At 51.3% G+C, this 18,975-nt stretch overlaps 4 protein-coding genes across 4 annotated transcripts; 2 read left to right on the top strand and 2 right to left on the bottom strand.

Moving 5' to 3' along the window:
- Positions 1–398: 398 nt before the first annotated feature.
- BJY04DRAFT_208490 (putative protein kinase Scy1) lies at positions 399–3,146 on the bottom strand (the record flags this gene model as incomplete). The annotated part of the gene is made up of 2 exons (XM_073713996.1): positions 399–1,666; positions 1,712–3,146. The coding sequence occupies 2 exons, from the start codon at positions 3,144–3,146 to the stop codon at positions 399–401; spliced, it is 2,703 nt and encodes a 900-aa protein (XP_073569615.1).
- Positions 3,147–4,466: 1,320 nt separating this feature from the next.
- Positions 4,467–5,661, top strand: BJY04DRAFT_193006 (branched-chain amino acid aminotransferase, cytosolic). The gene is made up of 2 exons (XM_073711845.1): positions 4,467–5,239; positions 5,290–5,661. The coding sequence occupies exons 1-2, from the start codon at positions 4,575–4,577 to the stop codon at positions 5,300–5,302; spliced, it is 678 nt and encodes a 225-aa protein (XP_073569614.1). The 5' UTR covers positions 4,467–4,574; the 3' UTR covers positions 5,303–5,661.
- Positions 5,662–11,718: 6,057 nt separating this feature from the next.
- Positions 11,719–12,591, bottom strand: BJY04DRAFT_89953 (uncharacterized protein). Its single transcript, XM_073721266.1, has one exon. It carries the CDS (start codon positions 12,444–12,446, stop codon positions 11,985–11,987), a length of 462 nt encoding a protein of 153 aa, XP_073569613.1. The 5' UTR covers positions 12,447–12,591; the 3' UTR covers positions 11,719–11,984.
- Positions 12,592–13,935: 1,344 nt separating this feature from the next.
- BJY04DRAFT_192999 (bZIP transcription factor) lies at positions 13,936–15,721 on the top strand. Its single transcript, XM_073711844.1, has 3 exons — positions 13,936–14,421; positions 14,470–15,050; positions 15,136–15,721. The coding sequence occupies exons 1-3, from the start codon at positions 14,250–14,252 to the stop codon at positions 15,283–15,285; spliced, it is 903 nt and encodes a 300-aa protein (XP_073569612.1). The 5' UTR covers positions 13,936–14,249; the 3' UTR covers positions 15,286–15,721.
- The last annotated feature ends 3,254 nt before the right edge of the window (positions 15,722–18,975 follow it).

Raw genomic sequence — 18,975 nt, 5'->3', positions numbered from 1 at the left:
ACTGCGGACCTCAGTAGCTGGAAGCAGTGCCTGCCTAACTAATCTATGGTGAGCTATGACGACGTCAGTTTCTGGACCTGCGCTTGTACGGAGTAGGTGGGTAGCTGGGCCATGGGGTTTGCTTGAGCCTTGGCGCAAGTGGGGAATACATGCTCCGTACGGAGTACAGCGTACGTTATGGAAATCATTTATCCCGGTTGTTGCTGCCATTAAGGACAGCTGAGTCAATTTCGACTACAGCGCTCAACTAGCTCACTATGGACGGGGAATAATGCGTTGTCTACATACAGATACTGGCCCTCTAATGAACAGGCGAGACCAGTTTCAATGTGTACATAGAAAGGACAGAAATTGGAAGAAGAATAGACCAAAACCAGCATTGTCTCATAACGTTGTTATTAAATCAAGCTCTGATATTTGTCGAGCCCTTGCTTATTGTTCCCTTGCTGTGGTTGTAATGTGCCGCTGAAGGATGGAGAGGTTTGCCCGCTGCTCCCAATAAATGGGTGCTGATTTGTGCTTGCAAATGCACTAGCAGCCTGTGTGGTAGGGGGAGGCGGTATGGAAAATGCAGAGTAATTCGGAGTTATTTGCGAGTTTGTCCTGGCCGAGAGGACGTTGGAGGGAGCCATGCTAGACAGCGATGCGAGAGAAGGACGGGAAGGCACATGCTGGCTCGGTGTATTGGGCATGCTCCAAGGGTTTGGTGCAGACGGCTGTAGAGTCGGGAAACCCAATGCCGGAGAGGACGTTTGTTTTGTGGCAGGCTCCAATGATGGAAACGAGTTCATCTTGAAATCTGGGGTTATTGAGCGCGCGGCTAGGCTTGGTTGCCGACCTGCAGGACCGGTCGTAGTTGAAGGCCAAGGGAATGTAGCAGTGCTGGGCTGTGGTGTAGATGCGTGGGCAGCTGGGATGTCTGAAGTCAAATTACCCCAAATATCGTTCTCCTGGCCATTCGATGTTGCAGCATCCCGCCCAAGTACCAGGCGCTCGAAGTTGTCTCTAGTGGATTCAGTTTCAGATGGCAAAAAACTGTTTGAGACTTTTGAAGAGATTGCGGCCCCGTTTCGAAACCCGGTCGTTTCTCCTGAAGAGAGCTCTTGAAGTTTCTTCAACTGTTCTCGTTCGATCCTAGAGGAGATACTCTTGATCAAAGTCATGTATTCACCAAATTGGCGCAAATCGAGGAGTGGCCCAAGACTGAAGCTCCAGAGGACAGGAATCACTTCCAACGCGAGAAAATCAGAGTCTGCAACCGCGCCAATCTGGCGGAAGACACCTAGCGCCGCCATCATGACGGCGGGCTCTTTAGTTTTGATCGCCTTCAGCGAGGGAACGAGTTTCTCTTGTATGGTGTATTTGTCTAGGATAGACGACTTTGTAGTTTGCGACTTGGACTTCTCGACAATACCGGTCAGGTCGTCTCCAGTGTCGTCTTCTTGATTCGGGGATCCTCCGCATAATACCGCGAAGGCCTCTAAGCACCGGACTTTTATGGAAAGGCTGCTCGTGCGACTAAATGTAGATGCAATTGGGGGAAAGACCTCGTTCTTAACGGTGCTGAAATCGAGAACTGGGAGCATGATGGGCAGACATTTGATGGCAGCATCAACTAGTGTATGGGTAGGAGAGTCCAGTCCCAGACGAATCAAAGGTAGGATATCTGCATATGTTAGCCTACATCACGACAGAAGAGCGGAAAGCTTACCATCCTTGAAATCTTTTCCAGGGCAGTTGTCTGCAATAATTTTCATATTGTCAAGAACCACCATGATTCCTGCATCCTTCTTTGAATCACGGTCTTGGGAAGAGCTTTTAGATGTCGGGAAAACTTCTTTCAATTGGGGAATGACTTTTTCAGGAAGAATGCGGCGAGCGCTGGGGATTCTCTGAAGAATGGCAAAGACATTTTGCAAAATGAGCGGGAGCAGTTCACGGTCTTTGACCTCATCTAGCAAAGCTCCAAGAAGCTTTCTCTCTAACACAGACACAGGAAACTCAGGAAGTACACGTTGCAAGCCACGCATAAACTGCGCCTTTTCGTTTGGGTTTTTGGCTGGTAGTGATTCCAAGAACCGAATGGTTGATACTAGTATATTGTCAAAGTACTGAGACTGTTGAAACTCACGAGCAGTAAGACGTTGAGTAGCCCTTCGAGTTATCAAGCGCGGGAGTACATGCGCAAGAACATCCTTCGGAATGGCGCCTACACAGAGGAAGTTGTTGCCTTGCGATGGTGTCGAAGACGGTGAACTCAAAAGGCGCTTGAACGTTTCCAGACTGCCGTGGGATTTCAGGGGTGAAGTATGAGGCGAGTTGTAAAGGGCTATAATTATGAGTCCAAGAGAAAATAGGTCCGCTGACGGGTTGACATTCGAATCCAAAGCGAAATCAGGCGAAGTATAGTCTAGATTCAACTGAACAGATGGCGGAAGCCGTGGGTCTTGATGCAGTACTTCCGATAAAGCCAGGGGCGGCAGAGTAGACTTGGATTGCGAGGAGTCTGCAGGGCCAGCAAAACCTAAGCCAGAAATCTTCCAGTCTGATTTGGCATTAATGAAAATAGCCTCCGGGTTCAGGTTGCCATGAACTAGACCCGCAGATTCATGAAGGAACTCAAGACCCTTAGCAACCTGCAAAAGGCCCTTTTGAATCTCCAATTCATCTATATCGAGGTCTCTTCGTCTCCGTGAGCCATCGGCCTCCTCAACCATATACCTCGAAGCCCTCGACCCTGTTCTTTGAGTGTTCTCCTGCGCATCCTTCTCCTGTAATAGCCCGGCGAGTGATGCGGTGATCTTCTCAGTCGCAAACATCAGTCCGCCATTGCGAGTCTCCTCGATTGGTTCCAGGACTTGTAAAACAGAAGGATGTCGTAGACGAGCGAGATTACCCGCTTCCCGTTTCAGGCGTTCGACGATCTCCTCCTGCAGCCTTTTTATTGACGAGCCGGACCGACCTCCTAGCCCGCCAGATCGAGGCTCGAGCACTTTTTTATCGAAGATAAAGATAGACGCAGCAGTCCCGGTGGACTTTTTCTTTCCATCGTGAACCTTCCATGGACCCGAGACCACCGTGGGGTGCGGGGAAACCTGGTAGTTTGTTGTGATGTTCGAGCTGAATGATTTCAGCGAGGAAAACATCTTCCACGGAGCAATGCAAGACCTCGAAGATCGGCGATTGAGGTCGTTTATCTCATACTAGTCTTCCAGCGTGCAATAGATGCCTTGCATACCTCATGCGGCCGTAGCCCAACACGTATCGCGAAATAGCGGGGAATTGAAAATGATTGAAAGTCCTATAAGGAGTGGGATGCAAGAAGGTCAGTGGGATAAGGAAACGGTGTTCGTGACGACTTAGTCAACTGTCCACCACGAACTATCTTGTGACTCGTCGAATGTCATTCGATCTTCGAAGCCTCAGCCTAAGCTGGTCCTTCAATACAAACCAAGTCACGTGGAAGAGGATTGGAGAGTAGCTCTCCTCACCGCCTACCCCAAGCTGCTGAGAATCGATTCGGCGCCGATCTCGGACATCAAAGCGAGTGTCAATTGTGGATTTGTGGAGGGCGTGGTTGACATTGGTATGTCCTTAACGCGCCCACTGTAGCTGTGACTCAGGCTGTAGGTATCTACTGAGCTTTCTGACAGCATCACTATTGGTTCCAGGTTGAGTGATCCCCAGATTTCAAGTCTAATCGCTTGCACAGTCCATCTCAATCAGGGCTGGCCGGACACCGGAGTTGTCGCTGTCCGCCGCGAGGGGAGTCACTGCATTTGCTTTTTAACCGCGACTACCCGCCCGATCACTTTGCTTTCCTCGCTTTCCCCATTCCTCCGCGGCTCTCAGACTGTTGTTCTCTTTCGCTTGCCTGACAGAAGTTTTTTGAGTGTCACAGCTGCTATGAACTCGCTTCAATTAGCTCGTCGTCGAGCGCTAGCTAGCCTCGCCGTTCCCCGTGTCCAGAGCTCTTGCACGAATCGCTTATGGCAAAGATGCTTCAGTGCTACTCGAACCACCTATGCGGCCGCTCCGCTCGATGCCTCAAAGCTTACCATCACGAAAACAAGCACACCGAGGGAATTGACGCCGGCGAAGGACCTCGTTTTTGGAAAGACATTCACTGGTATAGACACCCTGGAAGATATATGGCGCAAGATGGACTGTCCTAATGCAATTGCTCCCTAGACCACATGTTTACTGCGGAATGGACCGCCGCGAATGGGTGGCATGCTCCGCAGATTGTCCCGTACCAAAAGCTCCAGCTGGATCCCTCAGCCTGTGTCTTTCACTATGCGTTCGAGTGTTTCGAGGGGATGAAGGCCTACAGAGATAACAACGGTCAGATCCGGTTATTCCGGCCTGATAAGAACATGGAGCGCTTAAATAAGTCCTCAAAGCGAATTGCTTTGCCCAGTTTCGACGGCGAAGCCCTCACCAAGATGATTGGAGAACTCGTCAAGCTTGATAGCCGCTTTATTCCTGAGTACGTAAGCCCAGCGCTCAGCCATTGCAGTAACTAACGCTTCTTGTGCAGTGCCCGAGGATACTCGCTATATCTGCGCCCTACAATGATCGGAACCCAGAGCACTCTTGGAGTCGGCCCACCAGGATCTGCTCTTCTTTTCGTCATCGCAAGCCCAGTCGGGCCTTACTACCCAACCGGTTTCAAGGCTATCTCATTGGAGGCGACAGACTATGCGGTTCGCGCGTGGCCCGGCGGCGTGGGAGACAAGAAGTTGGGTGCCAACTACGCGCCTTGTATCGTTCCCCAACAGGAGGCGGCTTCGCGTGGGTTCCAGCAGAATCTGTGGCTCTTTGGAGAGGAAGAGTATGTGACAGAGGTTGGCACAATGAACCTCTTCATCGCGTTGAAGAACGAGGAGAGGGGTCAAAAGGAGTTGATTACTGCGCCTCTCGACGGTACTATCCTTGAGGGCGTCACCAGAGACTCCGTGCTCGCGCTCGCCAGGGAGAGACTGGCTCCAAAGGGCTGGACTATCTCTGAGCGTCAGATCAAAATGGGTGATGTTGCAAAGGCCGCCGAGGAGGGCAGATTGCTCGAAGTCTTCGGATCTGGTACGGCAGCCATTGTCAGCCCTGTGCGCAGTATCAGCTACCGTGGGAAGCTGGTGAACTGCGGATTGAAGGATAGCGAAGAGGCCGGAGAGATTGCTCTCCAGATGAAGAACTGGATGGAGGGGATCCAGTACGGCGACGAAGCGCACCCATGGAGGTAAGTCAATTCTCTTCCCTGGGCCTGCAGTACTTTGCTAATTCGAACAGTCACGTTCTGTAAATGAACGCATATACATAGACAACACATATAATACCTCATACGTTGAATTACTATAGGGCTCTTGGGTCATGAGCGTTGGCTGCCTGCATTCTATCACTTTTCTGATTCATTTTCTTCGAGTAACCCACAATCCTGGTTTTCTGGCATCTCTCCGAGCTATTCCACCCAACAATTCCAACAGTGAACGAAACCTCCGACTCGCTCTACCAACTCCCTAATCCATGCGCAGTGCACTCCTCAAATGCCAAGTCCCCATCGCATTGCATCCAGTATCTTCTTGAGCGGCCTCTTCCAAGCACAAATAACCTTTCATAGTGACAATTCGTAAGAGGTACTTCGCTGAGCCCCCTTCTCCAGCTCCAGCGCCAACCCAAGCTCGAAAGGGTTAAAACAACAATGCAGATAATAATAGCATTAGCAGCCCCAGGACCCCGAAAGTAGAGCCCCCCGCAGCGTAACACAGCACAAAGCAGGACGCCTAACCGAGACCCACGACCAGCCCCAAGTCTCCATTTGAGCTGTCGCCGCCAGCGAAATGTTACCACCCAGCCAATGCGAGCCTCGAAGGTTAGTGCTGCTCGCCAGTGCGGTGCGTGTGCGTGTGCGTGTCCGCTGCAGAGCACAGAGTACGGCGACGACAGGGGACCGTGGGCGGACCAGATTCTCAGCCTCGCCCGGTGCGTCCGTCCGTTGCTGCACGATGCGAATGCGGTACTACCAACCTATCTTGGAGATACTTGCACATTGAGGAACCACTTGGAGAGGGTGTTTTGAGTAGCGGTCAGGAAAGCGCCTCATCTATTTGCACTGCGTTGTGTCACCCGGCCCTCGGGGCGCCAGCCAGCCAGTCTGGTAGTGTGTATAGTTAGTATACACCTGGCAGATTTCGATCGACTACATAGACTGCGACTACAACGGCGACCAGGGCTCGATCGCGAGCACACCGTGTTAGTCCTTGTGTAGCGCTGCACGGCGCAGCACAGTATACCATCATACTCACATGTAGGCAAGCGTATCAGAATTAGACTCACCTCAAGCGCCAGACTCTCCTCCATCAAGAGGATCTTCGGAGATTTTTACCATAACCCGTTCTCCATCCTCGACTCAGGGCGAGTTTCAAGTTCAGATCCAACCCCGCCACCGGAGACACATAGCCCTCCAGCTCCAGCACCACCACTTGGCCCAACTCCGGCCTTATCATCCGCTCGGACCGGATAGGCTAATACCAAAGCATTGTGAGGATATCGTAGATACTAGGCGCACTGTTATCCAGCGCAGCCCGTAAGGCTGAAGGCTGAGCAGTAGCCGCGCAGCGTATGGCCTGAACTAGAGCGTATCAGCGCCGCTGGCTGGGCTGGGCTGGGCTGGGCTGCAGCTGCACGAGCGGGATCCCTCCGCTCAAGACTGAGAGAATATACGTATGGTACGTAAGTCAATAGGACAATATGCTAAGGGTGATATTAATCAACGGTGTGGCTTTCCACCGGGATTGGTGCTTTCGATTGGAAATCGGAATCTCACGTTCGACAGGCCCGGGAGAGGTCGAGGGTAACTAGCCCAGGGCTGAAGGAGTGCAATCCATGTCACCTGGAAAGTGCGTGCCGCGTTAATTTTCGAGGCTGAAGGCTGGCCGCTGAACCTTCCAATATCTCGAGCAGAGAGATGATAGGATTGTGATTAATTGTCGAGGTGATGTTCTGTGCTACCGCCGTCTTGTACGCAAATACTGTAGGCCAGCCCAGTCCAGTCCAGAAGATGATTCTCTGCGCACGCACACACTCAGATGCAGACGCCCTTGATCGTTTACTTCTTTAGGAAGGGCCACTTCTCGGCACGTCCAGCGCTTGGGACGTGCTTGCGTACGTCTTCTAGAACCAACAGAGAATAGCATCCTCTATTCGCTGCTGATGGATTATACCACCCTTGCTACGGAGTACCGATGGTATTACCACAGAGTGCTGATTCAGATGTATCCTCCCTACAAGCAAACGATCCGCAAACTGTTGTCAGGATCACGGTACCCCAGTCCGGTTCGTATGAGCATCCGTCCCTTCCGAGCTCCGACTGGGCACACAAAATGGCCAACTTGGCGTGTTTGTTACTACCGATTATTAATCGGCTCAGAAGTCACAGGAAGGTCTGAAGTCTGAAGAACCGGAAATAAGCAAATCTCCATGGATGACGGATACATGTGCATAGCGGTGCGTGGGCATAAAGAGCGTCTCGTCGCTTACTTTTGGGTTGGTTATCTCCGAGTCCGAAGTTGAGGGCCGGGTTGGGGCGTTTGTAAACCGCTGGACCCGGAGGGGGTCTTTGATTTCTTTCCTAGTATGTTGTTGACTACCGTTGACTACCTAGGGACGTATACCACATACGTATAGCCACGGCTGCTCGAAATTGAGGCTACTCAAGGTCTTATTGTAGAAAGCTAGTCAGCCCTAGTGAAGTAGACAGGGAGGCTAGTTTAGTTCAAACCGAGTCCTTCAGACGCCAATCGATCAAACCCTGAGATCGCATTCTGTTGTCTCATAGCGATCGTCGCTTGACCGGCGCAAGACCATTTCGCTGTTCGAGACATGTCGCACGCCGAAATGAAAGTTTCGCGTGCACCTGGATCGATGGACAGAACGAAGGGGAGAACGAACTTGCAAGTTCAACGCTTGTTCACGGATTATCGGGTTAACCCGCCCTAACGCCTAGTAGCGGAGATTGGACTCTGTTTTTGGGTCAACGGGGTATGGGCGTAGATCCCTCAGATCATGAGCTCGGTAGCGGAGAGAACCGCGTCTCAGAACCGGGTTTCGTGATGGTCCGAGGAGTTAGGCGATGCGAGAAAGGTACGTCTTCTTTGTCGGTGGCTGCGGGAGTCGACAGGCAACGAAACTGGACTAATGCGTGCCAATACTGGACTCTTTGTTCTGTCAAATACCTACCTGTAGCCTCATTTACGAGAAGCTTGGTGCAGCTAGTCGGCATACTACACACTGTCGGAAGTCGGGGTCTACGTACCGAGAAGGTTTCGCTTGTAGTCTCACATTTCTCAAGAAATAGTAAGTCACATCAGACTCTTGGAAAGAACAGTGGGTTCCTCCAAAAAGCACCCTTGGCCTGTGACTGTGTGATCTCGATCCAGGTACAAAGAAATATCGGGGACCATCAAAGTAAATCGCCGTCGTCGATCTAATCCCCCGAATAGCCCAGACAACTCCAGCCTGTTGGAAGATGCTCCTTTCACCTATCACCGGTTCGAAATAAATGACCTGCTCATCACTCTTCGGGCCTCGCACGGCGCATTGCAGTAGTGCGTCCTCATCACATGGAGGCATATTCGCAAGAAGGGACAACATCCGACGCGAGTCCATCGGGTTCGAGTTAGATTGAGGATTGGCGGTCTGTCAATGGCTGTTGGATCGCAATTCCTACGCTGCAGAGGTTCCAAAACTCGACCAATATCTTGCTAATCGCTTGTGCTAGCTCGTCAAGCTTGACGAAGTCAGTGCTAGCAGTAGGGCTATCTATCACATCACGGAGCGCTTCCCATTTTCTGTTGATGAGCGCATGGCGTATCTTGGTCAAGAGAGAAAAGTTAGGGTCGATTTCTCGGATCAGTTCAGGATGATTTGTCAAAGAGGTAGCTTATTCGGTCCGAGAATTCGAACTCGCCGTTTGCATTCTTGCTTGTCCATGCCGCGAGGATTGCTGCGTGGGCCGGATTCAAGGTCGAGGCTTTGACCCCCCAGCCTTTACCAGGAGTTCCAGTATAAAACAGATCATGTACCAATCTCGAGCTAGTTCGCGCTGGAGCTGCTGCGGGCTCGTAATGTCAACGTCGGTAGCCTCCTCACCTGTGGCTGATTCGTAACTGGTGCCGAGCGTTCTGTTAATAGCTCCCCAGTCGAGTAAGGTATCCATCGAGCACAAGGAAGTCTCTACTTCAAAGGAATTGACCACTTGTCGCAGTTGACTAAAAGGACGTAAGAAGAACTTGTAGTCAAATTTGCCGGGACTTGGCTGGTCGGTGGGCGGGTCCTTGAATAACTCGCTCTGGAGGAACAAGACTACGTGCTGCACGGAATGGGATCTCTTGAGCAGATACACGATCTCGCAAATGTCTCTCCACAAGTGGAATCTGTCACCCATTCTTGACGAACTTGACAGCTGGAGCTTGATTTCAAGCCGATCGATGATGTGGAATGGGAAAGTGTAAGAACTCTGAGTATCCAAGGAACGGAGCTCTTGAATACTGGCTCGCAAGAAAGGGAATCGGTTAAGATAGGGACGACGAGAACTGTACTCGCGAGAGAACAAGACAGTCGCAGGGTGAGAGCTCATGTTGATCTGCAACACGCAGCCACTGAAGAGAAAGCTGGCAACATCATCGTGAAGATCCTTGCTCGCTTGTAAAATACCTAAGAAGGGCGCCAGAGTACGAGGGGCGGGAAGGTAGCCCCGTACGTCTGCAAGCTCTGAATATATGCGCTCTCGGACATGGTATGGAAGGCGGCTCCGATCTCCTATTCCGGTGGAGAAAGCCATATCGACGAGTAGACTGGGAGATGGCAGGTGTTTATATTTTGTTATCTTGTGCGAGATTCTTGACCCTCCATAGACGGCGATGCCATCATAAAGTAGGAGAAATCAATGTTTGTTGATGGCATGAGTGTGAAAGAACCTTGAAAAAACCAAGCAAAAGGAGAAAAGGATGCCAGTTCTCGCAAGAAGATGCCGTGAGTGTCAAGAAGCAGAACTCTTCACAAGCAGCAGATAACAGACAATAGAGAACAGAGAACACATATTTCTAAGAAGGTCCATCAAGCAGCTCTTTCTTTGTTAAGAAATCACTAGTAACGTGGGTTATAGACCAAGTTATGAAGTATTATTATTACTTCTAGAACACTTTCACTGCCAGATAGCATCTTCTATCTGTATTGTCTTATCCTGCGCTTATACTGAAACACAAGGCATAAATACGTTAAATCAGGACAGGAGGATAAAGTCGCTGGTTGTACTACACACAAGTTTAAACAAGCAGTGCGTGGGACGTGTTTCAATCAAACTTGTCATCACAAAGTACAACTAAAAAGATCTGGGGAAGTCAACAATGACCCCGGCAGCCACGTGAGCGAGAGTCAAAGAAAAGGCACAGCGTAAGGGTACTTCTCCACAGATCCTCGTGGTTGTCAGAAAAGTCAGGCTGTCAGCACCTACTTGCCACTACTTAGTACTATCCACCTAGTCGAGAGTCATTTTTTGCCATCTGAGCTGTACGCCGTACGGCCGTACGCTGGTCCTATATTTGGATTCAATTCTTGAGACATCATTCTCTATTAGCCTATCTGGACGATTCAGGAAAGCCGGGACATTCCGACTCTCCCTTTCGCAAAGAATGTGTTCGGTCACTCGGTGTTCCGCCATCAGTGGAGATGCGAAAGTCTGAACGTCTGATTGATAATCTTCAGCTGTGATTATCCTATCAGTCCCTGATAGTTGAGTCCCTAACTACAGTAATGCCACGCTCGAAACAACCTATTTCAGGCAAGTGCACGGATTCGGCCCCTCCCGGCCAATTTAGAAGATGACTGATCATGCATTGCTGCTTCTAGAATGTTTGCTGGACCTTCTCGAGTCTGCTGACAGCATGGTCTGTCCGACCTGGCAGTTATTCCCATTGCGCGGCTCTTCTGGATATGATCTGTTCGCTGTAGAACTAAAGTCAGCAACTGCCAGGAACACCCGGCTTAAACAAGCGACCATGATCTCCGTTTCAGGATGCAAATCTAGTTCGAGTAACGAGCCCAGTCCCTAGCCACTCAGGCCGCGACTTGGGTTACATGCAAGAGACTAGGTCGTGGAAATTGATTTGCTCTTTTGAGCACCTTCGCCAACCCTAGAGGTCATTCAGCCTTCAGGCGTCCATCTCGCAGGCCCTGAAAATACGGATGAAACTCGATAGATCAACATCGCATCAGATGGTGATTGGCCAGGTCGTGTAATCCAAGCCGCTATTTGTGCTGGCTGCGGCGCGCTGGGCGGTTTTAAAAAGTCTATTCGCAACTTGGACTGGCAGCTTCGGCGGAACCTGCGGAGCTTGCAAACTCACCAATGACATCCCGTGGTTGAGGTTGGTTTCTTCAGCCCTACTTGTCGGCATCCGCTAGTGTCCGTTATCCACGAAGGAGCGAGACGCTTGCTCAGTGTTGCTGGGTCGCTTTGTTCAGCCGCGTCTCCATCTGAGGACATTGTTCGCTTGCGCGAGTCGCAAAGCAATTTCGACGACATTCAAGCTCGGCCGTCAAACAGTCAGCTGCAGGGTTTTGAGCCTCATACAGAAAGACGCGCGTAGGCTATTCCTCAGCCCAGATTACCCGGACGCGTGACCCGCTTTGGGAGACGCAACATGGCGGTGTTATCACGGAGATAGTGCGATGCCGCGCTGTAGAACATAACCCTTGACTCAGCCATTGAGAATGCGGACAACCAGGGAGGGGCATATTAATAGCAGCAAATGTCGAATCCAAGAGCGAGAGCCTGAACTGGCATGTGGCACAAACTCTCCCACCACGAGTTTCAAGTCATGGCACCGCAGATCGGGTCAGCAAGGAGGGCGCGTCTGAAATTCACAAAATAGGGATGGGGGGGCTCTGGGGTGACGGATTTCTGGCCCCAAGGACGGGGGTCAACGTCAGTCACAGGCGGAATTACAATTTCGCCTGATCGCGCATGACCCACTGGCGACTGCGTGCGGGTGTTGGGATTTTTCGTCACAAATGTGATGCTGGTGATGGAAAAAGTTCGGAGAGGTTTCACAGAATCTATAGTATGAGCCACCGCAAGACATTTCGGGCTTCTGAATCCCGGACACCCCGACTACGAAGCTCAAACTGAGCGCCGGAGTGGCATTCGGAACCAGGATCTCAGAGTGTATGTGATTGCGTACCCACAGTCTGGAGAGTGAGATCCTTATCCTTAGTCGAGTTGCCAAGATCAAGGGGTGCAACGTGGCAGACATCGAGACCGTGCGTCTTGAATATTTGTGCCATGCGTCCAGTCCGCAAAATCGACGCAAGAGGTCATTCGGGGCGCTCGCCTCCCAACTTTTGCAATGGACGATGTGTTGTGATTGGCCTGCAGGCGGATTCTTCATGTAAGGTGGGTGATACTGAATGCCATCCTAGCACCGTCGCTGCCGTTGATTTGTCATTTCCCAGGGAGTGTCCGAGATGAATTGAGTTGCCGGGCTTGAGATAGGAAGTTAGGAAGTTAGGACGGTGGAATCATGGATGAACAATTGCTTGAAGATCAGAAGTCATCATTAACTCCGGAGCAAGGCCAAGCTCCCGCGACCCCTCTGATCTCGGCGCTATGGTTCGTCCGATGAATCGTCGCTCTGCAGGGTCGGCCAGACTCCATCGTCTAGCCTAGCCACCCTGATTATTTATTGATTTCTGATGCGGTGCTGATAGGCGAGCGAGGGCGGACTAGTCTTATTGGGGCCATATTCGGCGCTGCCACTGGCTAATACCCGGAGTATCTGGTTCACAGGCGATAGCCTTCGGTGTACCCTCCAGAAGAATGGGTTTCTGCAATGGTCTGTCCAGCTATCCCAGCAATGCATACTCTGGGTCAACCTGATACACAAGGACGGACCCAAGGACATCATGCGAGATGTGCAGGAAGAATCTGGATTATTATGCAGCGATGCAGGCTTAAGTATGCAGCCGGGCAGCTCGTGGCTGCAAAGGATCAACACTAGAGACAGATTAAAATAATCACCGTAAGAAGACTAAATTGCAGAGCCAGTGACTTTTGGTGTAACCGGCTTGGAGATCTCCTGCGACGGCGACTACCACGGTGCCCTTGCTTTCAAGCCACGCACGATTCGGAGAAGCACTTGTTTCATACTGCTGCTAGACATGGACCCGCTCGCTCAGAGTTGCCATGTTCGATCGCGACTGGAATGATGGAATCCAACAGCGGACGAACAAACTGACAGCCCGTCCGACCTCCCCCACAGTACACACTGTTGTAGTAGTTATTGTGAGTGAAGGGTGAACCGCGTAAGACTGCTACTAGTCCTCTTTGGGAGCCGCACGTATTCGGAGTCTCGTACTCGGTTTCGCCCTCCTCATTCTCGCCTGGGGCCTGTGCTGTTCAGGAGTCTCCGCCCGATGAATTTCGGAGATGCGAAGTTGTCAACACGAAAAACAAAACCAGCAACACCAATAAAAAGAGGCGTGGTGATAGAGTGGTTTGAAAGGAAGAAAAAGAAAAAGAAAAAGAGGGACGATCTCCCATGTCCGATCTCATCGACCCTTACCCTTGAGGCTGGGATGAATCACTATGAGGGAGACCGAAGTGGTAATTACATGACAGCTGGGCAACAGCTTCCAGAATACTACCTACTAGTTAGTAGCAATGAGGCCCCCGACGGAGGTAAAGAAATGGCCTCTCGGTGATATCGGCTGTCCGGGGTTCCGCTCCTCCAACACAGAAACAGCCTCATTCGAGTGACGCAGCCCTGCACCTACGTTTCCCCTTTGGGAGGGGGGTTTTATTTAATTCCAATCTGGATTTCAGCTACTTACATGCACGGACTACTCTGCTATCGCAACGGCTCAATTGTCTGGGTTTCTTGGATTCGGAGTCCGGGGCTTAGCACCAGAGCTGTCTTTATTTTTAATGTCATTTATTTTATTATTATTATTATTATTTGATTTGATTTTTCTCTCCATAAAACTGGTTAAATACTGGAGAGCTGTCCTGTTTGGCTCTTGGAGTTTCAGCCCATGCGGATCATCTGTCTTCACAAGTTCACTTTAGTGACTCTACAGTCTTCCAGAACTATATAGTCCTCCCACCTCCCTCCTCCCTCCTCCCACCAGTCTCTCCACCTCCACACTACTACTTCCACTCAGCTTCAAGCTTTCCTTGTCCTTAGCTATTCACAATGACAGCCACCATGCATCGCTCCAACGGTTATTCATACTCCACAAGCTCAAGAAACCATGGCACAAGTAGTGCCTTCAGCCCCAATGCCAACCCTAACGAGGACTGGACCAAGATCTCCGATCTGGCAGAACGTCGTCGCATCCAGAACCGCATTGCCCAGCGCAATTACCGTACGTGCTGCCGTACTTGAGCCCCGAGTTTGTCTAACCTTACCACAGGCAAGAAGCTGAAGCGCCGCCTGGAGGACCTTGAGAAACGCGCCGCCTCAGCCTCCGAATCCCCAGAGCGATCTTTGGAAAAGCCCGAGCCAGTGCGATCAACAGTCAAGTCTCGCGCAAAGCACACACGCGCAACCAAGTCCACCTCCGATCACAGCCCAGCATCCACCGAGCGCTCTTCAACATATGATAGCTACTCCACACAAGAAGACCGCAGCTCCATGTTCTCATACCAGAGCACCCGCCAGCTCTCGACCTCCCCACCACCCCTCCTCTCATACCCGACCTACTCCTCCCTCGACCCGTACAGCCACTCCTACAGCCACCCACCAGCCTACCACTCCATCTCAGGCCCCTACAGCGACATCTCCTACCAGCACGACTACCCTTCACCAATGCCTTCTCTCCTCCCAGTGAGCATGCACGGCAGCACGGCCCCGAAGAAGTACTCCTCCTACGCCGACGACGACATCATCAGCCCCTTCAACATGAGCTACGCGTCCATGGCAGGGATCGATCTCTCCCCGCCGCAGCACCACGGCCACGGCCACCACTCGTCGGCGGACAATAGTAACATTCCTGTACATACCCTCCCCTCCATCAGGGCGACGTACCCGCAGTTCCATAGCAAGAGGGGCTAATTCCGTTTTTATTTCACTTCGACAGATGCCAGCTTTGTCGCAGGGTTACTGCGATGAATATGACCGTGATCACTCTTCGCCCTCGACGCCCGCGGAGCCATCCCTGGGGTGTCCCTTGACACCAGAGTCAGATCCGGCGATGGTTGCGCTACATTCTTATCCGCCTCTTTTTTGATTGCTCTGTTTAACGATTTACGATGTACCGGCTCGGTTTCGAGCATCTTCACCAAGATGCGAGGACCTGCTGATTGGGATCTACCTGGGATAGATATTTGTTTTGCATGGCATTCGGAGTTCTTTGCGTCTTTCGTTTTCTTATTCGCGACTTTTCCATTCGGACCGGAGTGCATGGGAAATTGATCTCCTATCATACCTACGATTTACTTTAGACTACAATACAACTTAACGAATATCACTATTCTCACAATACTTCCTTCACCCCTCTACCACCATTCCTTCCTAAGACTGCAAAACAAAAATCCTATCCAATTCCACACCTCAACCTCTCCACAACACCAATATACTAGCCCCTTCGTATAATCCGTTCCGAAGCCCCAATTGCCATATTTGGGGCCAGAGTATGGATCCCCGACTCTGTACTTTAAAAAAAAAAAAAACGGTCCTGCTAAAGCCTAAGTTCCAGTTTCGGCCCCCAACAACCCCCCAGCGGCGCTGGACCAGGCCCACCACCCCAATAACTAAGACCAGCTCCTATTCGGCCAATCGTATGGGCTGAGGAGTCAAGAAAACCTTGGTCGATTCGCGAAAGGCTATTATTCCGTGCAAGTATTCGCGTGGAGCTGGAGCTGGAGCTGGAACGTGACCGGCGATTGTAAAGTTGACTAGGGAGGCTGAGAGGGAGCCAGGGTGGTGGCCTTGAGGCTTTGCTGGAATTGGAGGGGTCGTGGATGGATACGGCTACGCACGTATCGTATGCGGTTGCGAGGGGAGGGGAGAGGGCCCAGGGGCCGGGTTTTAGTCGATCGGGTCGGATATAGGGATATAGTATCCTAGCTCTCGGGGTTTAAAGCCCTTTGCATTATTAATTGTGTATGTACAACAGATCCGTTCGGCATCCCTCTCGCAAGGAGGTTGAGGCTGTACTTAGTAGTACTTACTAGTAGTATTTACTTGTGATGAGGGGATTGGATTGGATTGATTCGCCCGGATCGTGGCGGGCGGGTGCCTACGTACTCGTAAAGGAACTACACCGTCCAAAACAAACTCTTGAACGAAGGCAACACCAGATGATCATAGTCGTATACATGCCCCGAACAGTTAGCACATTGTAAGTAGTGCGAAGTGCTACTGCTGCCTCCCTGAATTGACTCACATCAACATGGGTCACGTTTCACACCAGCGATCCGGCACCATCCGCCGCGCAGACCCATCTAGGGCCGCGGCGTGCTAATCGTATTCCTAATCAGGTATTCACCTCGCGTTGGTCGTTTGTTTCAACGCGCCAGCCAGGCGCAGGACCCAGGCCAGGGCGCCTGGTTTGGTTAGAACTTGGAACTTGGGACTTGGGGTGCGTGGAACCAGCAAGAAGGGAAACGAAGGGAAACGAGCTGCAAACCGATTTGCAATGATTGGAAATGCAATTGCCTATTGCCAAAGCCAGTGCCTATCGACGATTCGACAATCAATGCAATACCCGGAGCCGAGCTGAGAGCTGGGATGGGTCATTGGAGCCTCCAGCTCCGGGAGCCCGGAGGTGGATTTGGTGATTTTCCTCCGGAGTTCAGTCATCACCTTGTTCCAGGTCTCAGTACCTGAGTCGGGGAGTGGAACTGAAAGAAAACGTGCTGCGCCTCTTCTCTTGGGCGTGCCGTGACGTACGCAGTAGATTCCGAGCCTTAAGGGGCCTAACGGCTGGTTATAATCTGATGGTATACGACGACTTAAGAGGGTGTTCGCAGCGCTAGGTACGGACTCGGAGTGTAGATAGCTAGCACATGGAGAGCGCCGTGAAGGACCAAATCGGGTATGGATTGAGCTTGCGAGTCACGACGGTGCGCAAGATGATTCCATTTGTTCGCAAACACAGCCACACGCGGGCGTGGAATTTAAGTGCTGAGCTGACAAGAGTCTCCCGAGTGACAGGTTGGGACAAGAAGACCAAGGCTTGTCAATCCCTGGCGTGGGGATGATCGTTGATCAGCGATGAGTGATCCGTGATTAGTGATGCTCTGCGATCGACAAATTGTCCCGTCTCCGTCTTGATTGTCGGAGTTTGAGTTGCGCCGTTGTTCTGGGGCCATTTTTGTGATTTGGGACTTTTGGACCTTGGATGGTCCCCGACTGACCATGGTGTCGTATCGGCCTTTGGATATTGGAGATCCCCTTTGTACGAAACGACAGGTTGGTTACATTCTCCCGTTGGATCCCCGAGGCTCGATCCAGAGGCTCTTCAGCTTTCAAGGACGCTGTGTCGCTGTCACAATAATTGCTGAATGAGCACATTAATATTAGCCGAATCAACAAATAGGAATCCGCGGAGGACAGAGGCCAGGCCGGTGGAAGCCGAGATTAGTGGCTTTTGACTTGCTGGCTCGTATGACTGGATCCGAGCGAGAAACTAAAGACAAAGGGGAATTTTAAGCAGTCTCTTGGCTAGGCTGCCTGTCTGTGAAGATTACATCCCTTTCCAGAAGGATATTAGGAGACGGACGGAATTAACTTGCGGACACGGCCGGCCCCAGATGGCGTCCGTATCCGTGTCCATTGGCATCTCTCCATCTGGCGTATGCGTATGTGTTCACTGTTCACTATTGTGTTGATGTGCTGATCGACCAACTAGCATCGCAAGCTGCGCCCTGCTTTAACCACGCACATCGCTAAAAATCACAACCGACTCGAGGCTCTAACCACTGGCTCTCAATCATTCCTCTTCGTTTGCTGGTTACCCAGAGTCAACACAGCGCCCGGGTGATATGCCTCGCCTTTGCATCTTGTGATAGGACCAGACACAAGCTGCCTGGACGCATCTCAACCTCGAGCACGAACAAGAGATGCAGCATCTGCCTCCTCCGACCCTATAGGCCGATTTGATACGAGTGCCCCAAAGGCGTCAAACGCCGAATGGGTGCTTGAGCCGCAGCTTGGTAGATCGGGATAGTCCTGATCCATGATCCTTGGTACGAGTGCTTCGTTTGGTCCAAGATAAATGCTACTGTGTTGCCTGCGTAGCTATGCCACGCAATCATGGACCACCAAAGGTCTCGTGCTTCGCCTTTCTCGATGAGACCCCCGGGGATTGTTTCTCATGATCCCCGTCCTAGTCGAAGGAGACCATAGCTCCTGAAATCTTCGATGAAGCTTGGGAGATTGCGTTTTGCATATCTATGACCATTTGCCAAATATGGTTGAGCGCTTTTGAGCCTCGTCGATCCGATCACCGAGCTTGCTCTTGGACTCTTCCAGGCTCTCTGGTCTCGTCGTGCAATCATCTCTGAGGGTTGCACACAGAGGCTCCAACAGAGGTCATTGACATCTTCTGTTCGAGCGGTGAGTATCGCACTGAATCTATATCCCTCACATGTGCCAACTTTTGAGAGCCTTCGAAGATAGTGGAACTAGCCGGGATCAGCGACCTCAAGATTCAGTCACACTGGACTGCGGACGCCAGACGGGGTAATAGGTTTATGGACGCTCTCACAGTTGAGAGCACGAGGCTCCAAGGACCGTCTCGTTTCCTTTATTTTTTACCACCACAGCACCATCGATTCAAGACCACAATTCGGGTTTAATGCTTGTATAGTATTATCGGAAAATACTTCCGGTACCTCTGCGCTGGTCAAGAGGCTTTGAAATATAGTATAGCTACGGAGAACATGAACAATTACGCGGAACCTTCACCCACCGT

The sequence above is a fragment of the Aspergillus karnatakaensis genome (assembly GCF_047715665.1).
Source record: "Aspergillus karnatakaensis strain CBS 102800 unplaced genomic scaffold BJY04scaffold_35, whole genome shotgun sequence".
Lineage (NCBI taxonomy): Eukaryota > Fungi > Ascomycota > Eurotiomycetes > Eurotiales > Aspergillaceae > Aspergillus > Aspergillus karnatakaensis.
The sequence above is the reverse complement of the archived record's forward strand: the minus strand, read 5'-3'. Positions and strand labels throughout refer to the sequence as shown.